The sequence below is a fragment of the Rhizoctonia solani genome, chromosome 14 (genome assembly GCF_016906535.1).
Source record: "Rhizoctonia solani chromosome 14, complete sequence".
Lineage (NCBI taxonomy): Eukaryota > Fungi > Basidiomycota > Agaricomycetes > Cantharellales > Ceratobasidiaceae > Rhizoctonia > Rhizoctonia solani.
Genome location: NC_057383.1, coordinates 392,063 through 406,021, shown reverse-complemented (window position 1 = coordinate 406,021; position 13,959 = coordinate 392,063). Strand labels below are relative to the sequence as shown.

Below are 13,959 nucleotides of genomic sequence, written 5' to 3'. Positions count from 1 at the left end.
GATCGCAAACGGCTTGATGGGATGTTCAGGGCTCATGCGTGTCAAGTGATTAGAGACCTCAATTGTGAATTCACCAGCCATCTATCATGGCTGTAGCATCTGGTAGTAATACATGGCATTTGTATTGACCGTCAATTGACTATATCATCATTCTGTACTAGACTCCAGTCCTGTTACATAAAACCCATACACAAAATCGAAGTGTCCAACACGACTTAAACTATCGTCCCTTGGATACTTCGGCAACAAACGAACGCCGGAGCAGCACAACAACATAACAAGACACAGTAAAAATATACACCAGCCCGCCTGTATCATCCTACATATACATCACACTATCAATGTCCACGCCATCTCCGAACTTTCGACCATAGCCGTTTCACCCGGTTCTGTCTCCCTTCGCTTTCGAGCTTGAGCTGCACTTGTGTACCTTCCATCTCTGCGTCTTCAGAGAACCGGGATGACTCCGCCACCGCAGGCACAGGTCGTTGCTCGTAGTTAGTCGAACTGTCGGGCGTCGCAGGGCCGGACGAATGAGGCGTATGTCGGCGAGATTCGACCTCTTCATGAGATACTCCCGATCTGAACGAGCTTGCTCGCGATTGACACCCCGGAGACGGGCGTGAATCAGACACCGTCAGGGCGTCCTTGTCGTTAACGGTTGCCCCGTTCACCCGGAGAAGCCGGCTCATTGACCGGAGCGAGTTCAGCGACCGGGGCTTCGGTAGACTTTGGGGCTCAGCACTCGATAAAACCGCGCTTGTCGCAGGTCGGCTCGGGTCCGACCTCATTCTGATCTGCTGTCCTGCCCGACTCGACGCCTTGACTGGTAATGTAATTCCAGAACCGCGAGCGGCTATCCGAGAGAACGAAGGACTAGCCGCCGCTGTCATCCAGTTTGCAGTTGCGGGACCTGGGGACGAGGTGGGAGTGGCATGTGGTGGGCTTGACTTTGCTTCGACGGCGAGGTGCGGCGATGAATGTCTGGCGCGTAGGGTAGGCGAGGTCGGAGTAGGAGGTGCAAGTGATTCATAGCTCTTTTGCGGCGCCAAGGATATGAACGAGGGGCGGGCGCGTCGGGGTCCCTGATGTTCTGTGTTTGGCTCGATGCTGCCTTGACGAGAGGGGCTTGGGGATGAAGAATAGGACAAGGCGGGAGTAGACGGCGACAACATGGCAAGTCGTGCAAGGTCATCGGTGTTTATTCCCGGCAGCACGGACCGTCTGCGTTCGATCTCTTCTTCGAGTGCGCTTGTGTGTTCCACGGCATTACCAGTGCCATCGGGTGAATACGGCGCGCCAGCGAGCGGAGATGAGCCTAGCTGTGGCTGCTCGCGCCGCACAGATGGAGTCAAGGAGTTACGTCGTCGGTGCTGGCAACGGGGTCGGACAGGGTTTGTAGTTGAGCTTATCGTAGTAGAAATCTGATAGCCTTCATGAACATCCTGACTGATGAGCTGCGGCCATTTACGGTATTCAGTAAGAAAAACAGACCTCACTCAAGGTTCCTTCCACCCGGGAGGTTAAACGTTTGAAAAAGATTCGGAGGCGAGCGCAGGGGATGGGAGGCAAGGAGAAAAAATGAAAAAGCGTGTCAGGAGATGGTAGTCGGAGGCAAAGTCGAGCAATGGCCACCGATGATTAGGTTTCGGAGAGCTGCAAATAACCCGCCAACCTCCGCAACGTTATGCGGCGACCAGTTGCTGTGGATGGAAAAGACACCCAGCCTCAAAATCTTCGTGGAGTGACTCAACCCAGAGCAGTCCATACACGCACATAACACCTTTACTTACTCAGACGAAAAAAAGCTAGCAACCTATATCTGCGTTTTTGCAAGGAAATCAAACGGGGCTGGTTCCGGTCAGGGTGCGCGGTTAGGTGATGGACGACCGCGGCGCTTCTGAACATCCCAAAGGTCTAGACCAGGTCAATAGTGGCTGTGTGCGGAATGCAGGCTCATTTGTATACTAACATACAACTGCTTATCGAGCAAAATCAAACAAATACCTATATTGAGGCCGTACATCCACTTGAAGAAAGCGAAACGATCAGATTCTTCAGATGCATCTGCTAATTTATTGAGTCCCGCTTCAACCGCGCCATATTTACGTAGGCGTGGGGGCCGGCTACATCAAAGCGCATTTTTCACATGCATAAGTTCGGCGCTCACCTATCGCGCACACAGGCCTATCACAAAAAAGTATAAGACAAGCCGGTTAAGGAAGACTGCACCCCTTGACTCCATAAGCGAGACTATACAACCCAAAGTAAAAAAATAAAAATATCTCAAATGTGTCTTGCTTGCCATGGGACAGTCGATACATAACGTTCATTCACTATCACATACCCGATACACAGAACTCGGAACTATTATAGCACCATTCTAATTTCGTCGACGCCTCAAGCATCTCAACATCCGCTACCACCTCAATTTCATCCGTTCACTACGACCCTATGTGGATATACGGCACCCATCGAGCAAACTCCTTCTCCCCGACCTTCTCACGCAGCCCCGCCACAGCATCGTGCAGTGCCTTTCCCGCTTCTCCGCTCCCCACCTGTCCATCCTGCATCAGCCGTGCATACACCTTGTCCGCTACAAACGGCGCATCCTCATCCATCACAGACCACATCGTCGCAATCACGCTCGGATATCCCGCCATCAGCATTCCCGAGGCCAGATGTATCGCTTCGTCCGGCAGCTCCTTGTCCCCTGCGGCAGTCTGACAGGCGGATAGAAATGCAAGCCCCTTGTTCCGGAACGTCCGCTGGTTAATGGCTGGAAGGTCGAGAGTGCCGCCGTGCAAGTAGAACCCGCTCTGCGTTGGGTCTTTCAGGTTCTGGTGAGCATGGCAGGCAAGGTGCACCCAGTCATGCTGTTCCATCGCATTCAGCACAGTCGTAGCCGTCGCTTCGTGCTCGACTAGCTGCGAGTAGCTGGCTTTGCCTCTGGTATGAGATTCCAGGTAGGCCAGCTCCTCAGCGGTGCCAGGCAACGAGCTACAGCCGGGTGTGTTAGTCTGACCGATAGCAAGTACTTTAGTAGCCTGGTTGAGCGGTCGCGGACCAGAGCTAAGGAGAGCGGCGAGAGTGGGGGTATATGAAGAGATCGCGTAATCGAACACTCTTGACCGCGGCTGGTCGTAGTCCCCGGCTGCATGTAATGGCAAGAAGGACATGATGCCGGTGGGACACCAAGTGATATGAGGTAGAGCACCACTCGAATGGTCGTTCTATGGCAAGATAATTTTAGGTAACGTACGCAAAAACGAGTAACTGGACGAACCATGTAGCCCAGATGATCAAGCACCGGCCTCACCACATCATGCCACAACGAGGCAAGCACAGGTCCAGCGTCTGGCTCGGTGTCTCCCAGTCGACGAAACTTGATCCTGTACGTACGCTCCCGAATGCCTTTATCTCGAAGCAGTCGTTCTATTTCCGACCGAGCCTTTTGCGCTTTCTGCTGATCAAACTTGGGAAGGCTAAGATGACTGACATGATCGCGTCCGGGCAAGATGAAAAGAGCGTCACAGTAAGCTTCGTGACAGTTGATGACCACGACAGGCCCATATCGAGCAGCGCGAAGGAGACGATCGAATTTGATGGGCAGCAGAAAGTGCTCAAACCCACGATGCTGGCGTACCTGCTCTAGTAGCTTGGCGTATTGTTCAGCCAAATGATGGCGACGCTCTGGGGTATGGGTGCCAGATGGATCACCGCCAGATGGAGAGGCTCCAGAAGCTGCCTGGTGAAGCTCATGGGAAGTCTGCTGCAGCTGAGATGCAAGGTCGGGGTGGAGCGCCGTCAGGTCATCCAGAGGAGTGCGAAGCATCAGACTCTGGTTCCATACCACGCATCGTGCGTGCTCCAGCCACTCCAGTGCCAGCCCGTACTCGGAAGTCTGGATGGCAGTAGACGCAGCTCGTATGGCAAGATTCTTAGTCACTGACAAGTCTTGGTAGCGCTGAGCACTAGTGGAGCCAAGCCAGATGTAGTGGGGGAGAAGGTCGATGGTTGCACGGAAGGCTTCGATGGGGCTGAGATAGGGGTGCTTGGACGCGAGGGCTGCCCAACGGTGGGCATTGCGAAATACAACACGGGGTGGGCCAGTGAGGAGCTGAGAGGACATGCGAAAAGAGCGAAGAGAGGTGGCAAGGTGGGATGAGTCACGAGTATGCTGGTAGCGGAGATGTGAGATGTAGGCCCAGTGGGAGTGGCGTTCGGACAAATCGGGATGGCCGTCGGGAGTAAGGTCTAGTGCACGAGTGTCGTATTCCATTGCCTTGGCCAGGTCTGCGATCTGGCCCGTGCGTTTATATCGATAGGCGTATGACACTCCCAGACTGGCATGTCGGTCTGGCAAGTCTGGATGGCCGTCAGGAGTGAGGTCCAGTGCACGAGTAAAGCATTCGATTGCCTTGGCCAGGTCCGCCACATCTCCCGAGCGTCGATATCGATTGGTGTATGACACTCCCAGACTGGCATGTCGTTCTGGCAAGCGTGGATGGCCGTCAGGAGTCAGGTCTAGGGCACGAGTGTTGCATTCGATTGCCTTGGCCAGGTCCGCCACCTCGCCCGTGCGTTCATGTAAATCGGTGTATAACACTCCCAGACTGGCATGTCGGTCTGCCAAGGATGGATGGCCGTCAGGAGTCAGGTCCAGTGCATCAGTGTTGCATTTGATCGCCTTGGCCAGGTCCGCAACCTCGCCCATGCGTTTATATCGATGGGAGTATGATACTGCCAGATTGGCATGTCGGTCTGCTAAGGATGGGTGGCCGCCAGGAGTCAGGTCGAGTGCACGAATGTAGCATTCGATTGCCTTGACCAGGTCCGCCACCTTGCCCGTGCGTTTAAATCGATGGGAGTATGACACTCCCAGACTGGCATGTCGGTCTGCCAAGGATGGATGGCCGTCAGGAGTTAGGTCGAGTGCAAGAGTGTTGCATTCGACTGCCTTGGCCAGGTCCGCCACGTCACCCATGCGTCGATATCGATCGGTGTATGACACTCCCAGACTGGCATGTCGGTCTGGCAAGCGTGGATGGCCGTCGGGAGTGAGGTCGAGTGCACGAGTGTTGCATTCGATTGCCTTGACCAGGTCCGCCACGTCGCCCGTGCGCGTATATCGATCGGAGTATGACACTCCCAGACTGGCATGTCGGTCTGCCAAGGATGGGTGGCCGTCAGGAGTCAGGTCGAGTGCACGAGTGTAGCATTCGATTCCCTTGACCAGGTCCGCCACGTCGCCCGTGCGTCGATATCGATCTGAGTATGACACTCCCAGACTGGCATGTCGGTCTGCCAAGGATGGATGGCTGTCAGGAGTTACGTCGAGTGCGCGAGTCTTGCATTCGATTGCTTTGGCCAAGTCCGCCACGTCACCCGTGCGTCGATATCGATCAGTGTATGACACTCCCAGACTGGCATGTCGGTCTGGCAAGCGTGGATGGCCGTCAGGAGTGAGGTCGAGTGCACGAGTCTTGCATTCGACTGCCTTGGCCAGGTCCGCCACCTCGCCCGTACGTGTATATCGATCGGAGTATGACACTCCCAGACTGGCGTGTCGGTCTGACAAGTCTGGATGGCCGTCCGGAGTGAGATTGAGTGCCAGAGTGAAGCATTTGATGACCTTGGCCAGGTCCGCCACGTCGCCCGTGCGTCGATATTGATTGCCATATGACACTCCCAGACTGGCATGTCGGTCTGGCAAGTCTGGATGACCGTCAGAAGTGAGGTCGAGTGCCCAAGTTAAGCATTCGATTGCCTTGCCTAGGTCTACCATCTCGCCCGTGCGTTGATATCGCACGCCATATGATACTCCCAGATTGGCATGTCGGTCTGGCAAGTCTGGATGGCCGTCAGGAGTGAGGTCGAGCGCAAGAGTGAAGCATTCGATTGCCTTGCCTAGGTCAGCCATCTCGCCCATGCGCCAATGCTGTTCGCCATATGACGCTCCCAGACTGGCATGTCGGTCTGGCAAGGATGGGTGGCCGTCAGGAGTGAGGTCCAGTGCACGAGTGTCGCATTCGATTGCCTTGGCCAGATCCGCCACGTTGCCCGTGCGTTTATATCGATCGCCGTATGACACCCCTAGACTGGCATGTCGGTCTGGCAAACGTGGATGACCGTCAGGAGTGAGGGTGAGGGCATGAGTATTGCATTCAATCGCCTTGGCCAGGTCCGCCACGTCGCCCGTGCGTCGATATCGATCGCCATATGAAATTCCCAGATTGGCATGCCGGTCTGACAAGGATGGGTGGCCGTCAGGAGTCAGGTCCAGTGCACGAGTGTTGCATTCGATTGCCTTGGCCAGATCCGCCACCTCGCCCGTGCGCTGATATCGATCGGCGTATGACACTCCCAGACTGGCATGTCGGTCTGGCAAGTCTGGATGGCCGTCAGGAGTGAGGTCCAGTGCACGAGTAAAGCATTCGATTGCCTTGACCAGGTCCGCCACGTCGCCCGTGCGTCGATATCGATCGCCGTATGAAATTCCCAGATTGGCATGTCGGTCTGGCAAGCGCGGATGGCCGTCAGGAGTGAGGGCGAGGGCATGAGTATTGCATTTGATTGCCTTGACTAAGTCCGCCACGTCGCCCGTGCGTCGATATCGATCGGTGTATGACACTCCCAGACTGGCATGTCGGTCCGGTAAGTCCGGATGGCCGTCAGGAGTCAGGTCTATTGCATGAGTAAAGTATTCGATTGCCTTGACCAGGTCCGCCACCTTGCCGGTGCGTTTATATCTGTTGTTGTGCGACAATCCCAAACTAGCATGTTGATCTGGTAAGTACGGTTGCACATCAGGAGTTAGATCCGGTGCCCGATCGTGATACCCGACTGCCTTTTCGATTTCCTCCAGCTTTCCACTGTTTCGAAACCGAATGTCGTATAGCGTTCCTTTCTCAGATAGCATTTCATGTCCTATTATACGGCAGATCAACAGACGCACAATGCTTTCACCCACTACTCTCATTCTCACCCATATTAGCCTGTAGTGAATCCGTAGCTGGCCCCAATGGTTGTAGCAAAACTTTGGCAACAATACTGTCTTCAGTGTCTGAGCCAGGCATCATTGTCCTTTCTGGTCCTTCCTATTGTTGCATGATCAGCTTCGGTACAGACGCAGACATATGGTCGATGCAAAGTTCCGCTCACATCACTCGTTTCGCCATGGCTGGCCACCACTTCCTGTGAGCTCGGCTGTTCGTTCTCCGCTCCACAGCTATCTGGTTGATTCTTCTGATGCATATGCTTGGTCGCTGATGCTGGCTTAGTGCTATATGAGCTGAGCAGCATGAGTCAGTTCATTCTTTTATACTCACATGCGATATCTCTTGGAAGCAGGGAGCGGTTCAAGTCTTGTTTAGCTTTGCGGGGATCAATCAACGCGTTGCGTCAAGTCCTCGCCAGACTGTTGTCTTCTTAAGGGCTTTGGCACACGCCACTTTGATCATCATGTTCCCACGTTCTCTGGAACTATTCTGCGGACTTTTATATTTTGATGCGGTGCAAGGCTGTGGCCTTGGTGCAAGAATTCCATATACCGTGGGCGCTTGTGTTCCTAACAAACGCGTTACACTTCAACCGTGGTCCCATATGTCAACATCAGCGTTTCTGCAATGGCTACACTTGCGCCCAAAAAGAGTGAGCTACGTGGCGCTTGTAGCTCTTTGAATGGGTACGTTTCCGTAAGAATTTCTTCTAAATTTGTTGTCCTAAATTGGTCCGTCAGGACGGGATGGATTTGGCCTGCATGGCGGAGGCTGTGATAGGCTTTGCCAGCGCTTGGACCTCCATGTATTGCCTTTCTGTAAGGAACTGTCTATGTAAAATTGACTTTATTTCTAAAATCATAATATTAATATAATGTATATATGCTTGTAAATTGTTTCTATGTGTGAGACTTAATTTATGTGCCTATTGGGTCATTAAAAATGTGTATATATACGCATTATGCAGCTGCAGCAGTATAACTCCTTACTCCTGTCAAGTTATGCAGTGCTGCAGAGACTCAGGCAATGAGTATGATGAAGACAAAGACAAGCTTGTCTTTTGTCTGTTACTCAGCAGCAATAATCTAGTTGTTCCTATGTCCTTGCATGCTGGCTTGAAACATGCTCAACAAATTTGTGCACCAAAGAAGAGGAAGCATCATTACCTGAGGCAAACAAAGCTATAGCAAACTCCCATGGACAACTCTGGTTGGCAATTGCTCTATGAGAGCAGCAAAGATCATGCATACATATGTGTCTTGGGTATTTAAGTTGCAACATTCAAGTACTTAATGGAATCCCTTGTCTTAGACAATAATAATATGACTATTTGACAAATATATGCAATTGCCATAAGTCAGCAACATCCCAATAAGGTAAAAGATTGAGAGGGTGTTATCTTATCAGCACAATCAAGTGACATTCTATACCTAAATAGATCCTTAAAAAATAGCAGGGGGGGTCAACCCCCTCTTCTAGATAGGTGGTCCTGATATCTAGAACACCCCTTCAGAATCTAGATCTGTATCTGACACATTTCACATTGAGTTCCACAGTGCACAATGCATCCAGGCTGGGTCTCACCTCTAAATGAGCACTTTAGAACAGCTCAACTGTTCTAAATCTCTTATGGAAACACACCCAATATGAATCCAATAAAAATTGAGCCATGTGAGCCCAAATCAATGATGCTCATGTGTCACCCACACAATTGAGAATTACTTTACAATGTAGTAGTACAGTATGTAGGTACAGTAGTATAGAACCTATAGACAGAATTTTAGATCAAAACTAAGTCTCCTTATGGAGATATGTGTGAGCAAAATTTTTGGGCTGGCTCATTCTTTTTGATCATTTTTCCAATTACACCTGCAACTGCACACATGCACCCAAAATGACATATAAAATGGAGTAATTGGATACAATTTTTTGGACTTGGTGTTTCCACCTTCAGCTAAATACACAGCCCATACTTGACACAGTAATGAATCATATAAATTGCCAATATATTTTGGGAAAATTTACTTCCACTCATCCCTCACTATTTTCTGTCACTGTTGTAGACACACTTGATGCCAAGAAATTTATTCCAATTTTCTCAAATTTAAACAAAGCCTAACAGACAACATTTTTGATCATGTGACTTTGGTGCTTATATCATATGCTAAGTGCCAAGCCATGTTCCCATCTGCACTTACAAAGCAAATGTAGTCACCTCCACCTGATGACATCATTATGACATGTCAGTGACACATATGCATGAGTAAGGCCACAGTTGGAGCAGGGTTCTTATTTCATATATAGTACTTCCTTTTCCCACACATGTGTTATTTGTAATTAGCATAGCTCTGTAATATATAAGGAGGCCAACCAACCATGGTAAAACCCAGGTCAATTACTTCTTGTCACTGTTGTAGACACACTTGGTACCACAGAATTTATTCCAATTTTCTCAATTTTAAACAAAGTAGAACAGAGAACCTTTTCAATCATGTGACCTTGGCGCTTATATCATATGCTAAGTGCCAAGCCACGTCCCCATCTGCACTTAGTCAGCATACATAGCCACCTCCACCTGATGACATCACTATGACACATCAGTGACACATATGCATGAGTAAGGCTGCTTGCAGAGCAGGTTCTTATTTGATACAGTATTGGACATAATGTATTTGTAATTAGCTATCTCTTTGTCCTAGACATCCTTAAGGGGCATCAAGGCAGCAGGCGCTTGTGGCTGTATGTACTGGTAAGAAAACCACATAAGGCAGCAACAATGCTACCTACAACAACAAGCTAACTAACTACAATGCCCATGCACTATAAGGTGGTGGCAAGCTACATAAGTACAGTGAGGGTGATGCTTAAGGCATGTATCTAAGTGGTTACTGGCCTAAGGCCTTGTACAGTTGTAGGGATGCAACAAGAGGTAATCAACCTGGGTGTTACCATGGTTGGTTGGCCTCTTTATATATTACAGGGAGTTGTCTATTTACAATTACAGAATGTGCAATACCTAATCAAATAAGAACCCTGCTCTGCAAGTGGCCTTACTCATGCATTACATGTCACTGATGTGTCATGATGATGTCATAGGTAGAGGTGGCTATGTATGCTGATTAAGCGCAGGTGGGGATGTGGCTTGGCACCTAGCTTATGATATATGTGCCAATGTCATGTGATTGAAGATGTTGTCTGATTGCCTTTGTTTAAAACCAAGAAAATAGGAATAAATTCCCTTGGTATATGTGTGTCTACAACACTCTTAGAATATATAAGGAGGCCCACCAACCATGGTAACACCCAGGTCAATTACCTCTTGTTGCAATCCCAACTACTGTACAAGGCTTTAAAGCCAGTTGTCCTAGATGTCCTTAAGGGGCGTCAAGGCAGCGGGCGCTTGTGGCTGTATGTACTGAGTGTGAAACCACATAAGGTGGTGAGAATGCTACCTACAACAACAAGCTACCTAACTACAATGACCACACGCTGTAAGGCGGCAGCAAGCTACATATGTACAGTGAGTCTGACGCTTAAGGCGTGTATCTAAGTGGTTTCTGGACTGTAAGGTCCTTGTACAGTTGGGGATGCAACAAGAGGTAATCAACCTGGGTGTTACCATGGTTGGTTGGCCTCCTTATATATTACAGGAGCAAGCTATTTACAAATACAACATATGCAATACCGTATCAAATAAGAACCCCGCTCTGCAGTTGGTCTTACTCATGCATACATGTCACTGACGTGTCATTGATGTTGTCATAGGTGGAGGTGGCTACATGTGATGAGTAATTGCGGATGGGGATGTGGCTTGGTGCTTAACATATGATATAAGCGCCAAAGTCATGTGATTGAAAAGGTTGTCCGTTTGACTTTGTTTAAATTCGAGAAATTGGGAATAAATTCCCTGGTATTGAGTGTGTCTACAACACTGCCCCCCTTCTAAGGGCCTTGGCAGCGCCAAGGGCCTTCTTTCTCATTTCTTCTTTGTACTTCCTCAAAATTTTCCCCGCGTTTTTGAGGTTCTCTTGGGGTTCCCACGTATTTTCTTCTGGTCCATAGCCCTTCCATTTGACTCTGAAGAACCATTTTCCATCCCTTTCCTCCATGTCCGTTATTCCTTCCACCTCATATTCCTCTTCCCCATCCACAGTGACTGGAGGGGGGCGATTTTCAAAGGTGCGCTTATCATCCCTCTTGACCTTTGACAAGAGTCCTACGTAGAAGACGTTGTGGATATGCATAGTTGGGGGCAGCTCAAGCCAGTAGGCGTGGTCGGAGATTTTCTTGCTAACCTTGAATGGTCCCAGGCGTTGCTCTGTTAGCTTGGGGCTCAGGGTTTTGAGGTTAACGTTTTTGGCGTCCAGCCAAACTTCTTCCCCTACTTCAAATTTGGTTGGTTGACCTTCCCCTCTGGCAGTCATCCTTGTCTTAGATTGCCAGAGTGCTGCTTCTACTTCTTTCCACTGGTCTTCCATAGTTTGGGCAAGTTTGTTGGCCTTGGGGACGTCCATTGGTATATTGGATGGAGTTAAGGTAGGTTCCCACCCATACAAGGCTCTGAAAGGGGTCTTGCCTGTGCTGCTATGTACAGCATTATTGTATGCAAATTCTGCCATAGGGAGCCATTTGGTCCAGTCTCTTTGGTTAACTCCTGAGTAGGCCCTGAGGAAGTGCTCAATAGAAGGGTTGACTTGTTCCGTTTGTCCATTGCTTTGAGGGTGATAGGCCAAAGAGAAGTGGGGGTCAATGCCAAGACGCTTGTACAAGGCCCGCAAGAACTTGTTGTTGAAGACCCTTCCCCTGTTGGATATGGTTTTTTCTGGCATCCCATGGCGTTTCCACATGTGTTCCAGGAACAGCTCCGCTAGCTTGGGTGCTTTGAGCTTTTTGGAACATTTCACAAAGATTCTGTATTTTGTGAAGCTGTCTACTATGACCAGGATGGAGTCATTGTTTCTGTCCTTTGGAAGGTCTACAATCATGTCATAGGAGACGTGTTGCCAGGGCCTGGATGGGAGTTCAAGTGGCTGTGGAGGGATGGAGGCGTACTTGGGTTTCCTGATTTGTTGGCAAATCTTGCAGGAGTCCACATGCCAATACGTGTCTGCGCGGATGCCCGGCCAATAGTAGTTACGCAAAACCAGTTCTAGGGTCCATTGCCTGCCAGGGTGTCCAGCCAAGGGGCTGTCATGGAATATCCGTAGTAAGTTGGTCCTCAGGGTACCCACATCAGGGACCACAATGCATCCTTGGTAGAATAGTAATCCTGCCTCCATTTTGTAATCTTTGAAAGCGCGTTTGATAGAAGGCAGGGCTTTTGATTTGTTCTGAAGGAATTGTAGTATCTCCTCCAAGGATTTGTCCTCATCTAGTGCAGCCTTGATTTGGCATTGTAGTTCCTTCTCAGGTGTGACTAAGGCTACGTTGGCAAACACAGGGTCAGGGAGCATAGTCTGATCTGCGGGGGGAATGTTGGCGTGATCTGAGCGGCATGATAGGGCGTCTGGTTTTCCTGACTGCTTCCCAGGGCGGTAGACAATCTGGAAATTGTACCCAGCTAACAGGAGGTGCCATCATGCATGGCAACAGTTAAAGGTTCTTGATTCCTTCCAGTATTCCAAGTTCCTATGATCTGTAAAAACCGTGATTGGGTGCAGGGTCCCCTCCAGAAAGATGTGCCAGTACTCAAATGACCGGATAATGGCCAAGAGTTCCTTATTGTGGGTGTCATAGTTTTGCTCAGCACCCTTAAATGATTCTGATAGGAGCCCTAGTGGATGTAGGCGCCCATCCTCCTGTTGTTGGCTTAGTATGGAACCCAAGGCTGTGCCGGATGCGTCCATTTTGAGGAAGTAAGGTTTGCTGGGATCTGCGTGACAGAGGACAGGGGTATTGGTGATGGCGTCTTTCAGCCCTTGGAATGCTTCTTGTTCCTTTGTTTCCCACTTCCATGGCGTGTTCTTCTTGACCAGGTTGTGTAATGGTCTGGCCACGTGACTAAAGTTGGCAACAAATTGGCGTAGGAAGTTTGCAAATCCAAGGAAGGACTGTACTTCCTTAACCTTGGTGGGTGTTGGCCAATCTTGGACCACTTGGATCTTGAGCTTGTCTAGGCTAAACCCTTTATCCAACACAATTATCCCCAAGTATTCCACAGAGGTGACGTGGAAAGTGCATTTGGAAGCCTTGCAGAACAATTGGTTATCCATCAACCTTTGCAGAACTTTGTGAACGTGTTGAGTGTGAGTTGCATCATCCTTGGAGTAAATCAGGATGTCATCAAGGTAGATGATGACGCATACATCTAACAGGTCCTTGAACAATTCATTCATGAAGTGTTGGAAGGCAGCAGGAGCGTTGGTCAGGCCAAAGGTCATAACAAGGGAGTTGTAGAGACCGTATTTGGTGCGGAAGGCGGTCTTCCATTTGTCACCTTCTTTAACTTGTACGTTATTGTAACCCCATCTTAGATCTAATTTGGTGAAAACCTTGGCACCACGGAGCTGGGCCATAAGGTTGTCAGGACAAGGTAACGGATAAACATTCTTCTTGGTCCGGTTGTTAAGGCAACAATAATCTACTACCAGCCGGCGGGAGCCATCCTTCTTTGGCACAAACATGACAGGGGAACTGATGGACAATTTGCTGGGACAGATTTTCCCAGCCTTGAGTTCATCCCTAAGCCAATCCTTGAGTGTGGTGGATTTGGCGTTGGTCATGCTGTACAGGGGCAAATTGAGGGGGCCTTCTTCTGTTAGCTCAATACCAATATCATAGTGCCTGTGAGGCGGAAGCTTATTGAATTCCTCCTCCCCAAACACCTTGGCATACTGGTGGTATTTGGGGGGTATTCCTTCAAGGGGTTTGTCATGACCTTCATTGGCATGACATAATTTTCTACTATTTTCTATCTTTTTTCTGAGACACTTTCCTTTTTTGGTATATATTTATGACT

General features: G+C 49.6%; 2 protein-coding genes across 2 annotated transcripts; both read right to left on the bottom strand.

Moving 5' to 3' along the window:
- Window positions 1-338: 338 nt before the first annotated feature.
- RhiXN_10768 (lysophospholipase nte1) lies at window positions 339-7,305 on the bottom strand (the record flags this gene model as incomplete). Its single annotated transcript, XM_043330584.1, has 5 exons — window positions 339-1,457; window positions 2,472-3,233; window positions 3,287-6,930; window positions 6,989-7,100; window positions 7,165-7,305. The coding sequence occupies 5 exons, from the start codon at window positions 7,303-7,305 to the stop codon at window positions 339-341; spliced, it is 5,778 nt and encodes a 1,925-aa protein (XP_043185929.1).
- Window positions 7,306-10,924: 3,619 nt separating this feature from the next.
- On the bottom strand, window positions 10,925-13,723 carry RhiXN_10767 (Retrotransposable element Tf2 protein; the record flags this gene model as incomplete). Its single annotated transcript, XM_043330583.1, has 2 exons — window positions 10,925-12,561; window positions 12,592-13,723. 2 exons carry the CDS (start codon window positions 13,721-13,723, stop codon window positions 10,925-10,927), a joined length of 2,769 nt encoding a protein of 922 aa, XP_043185928.1.
- Window positions 13,724-13,959: the final 236 nt, after the last annotated feature.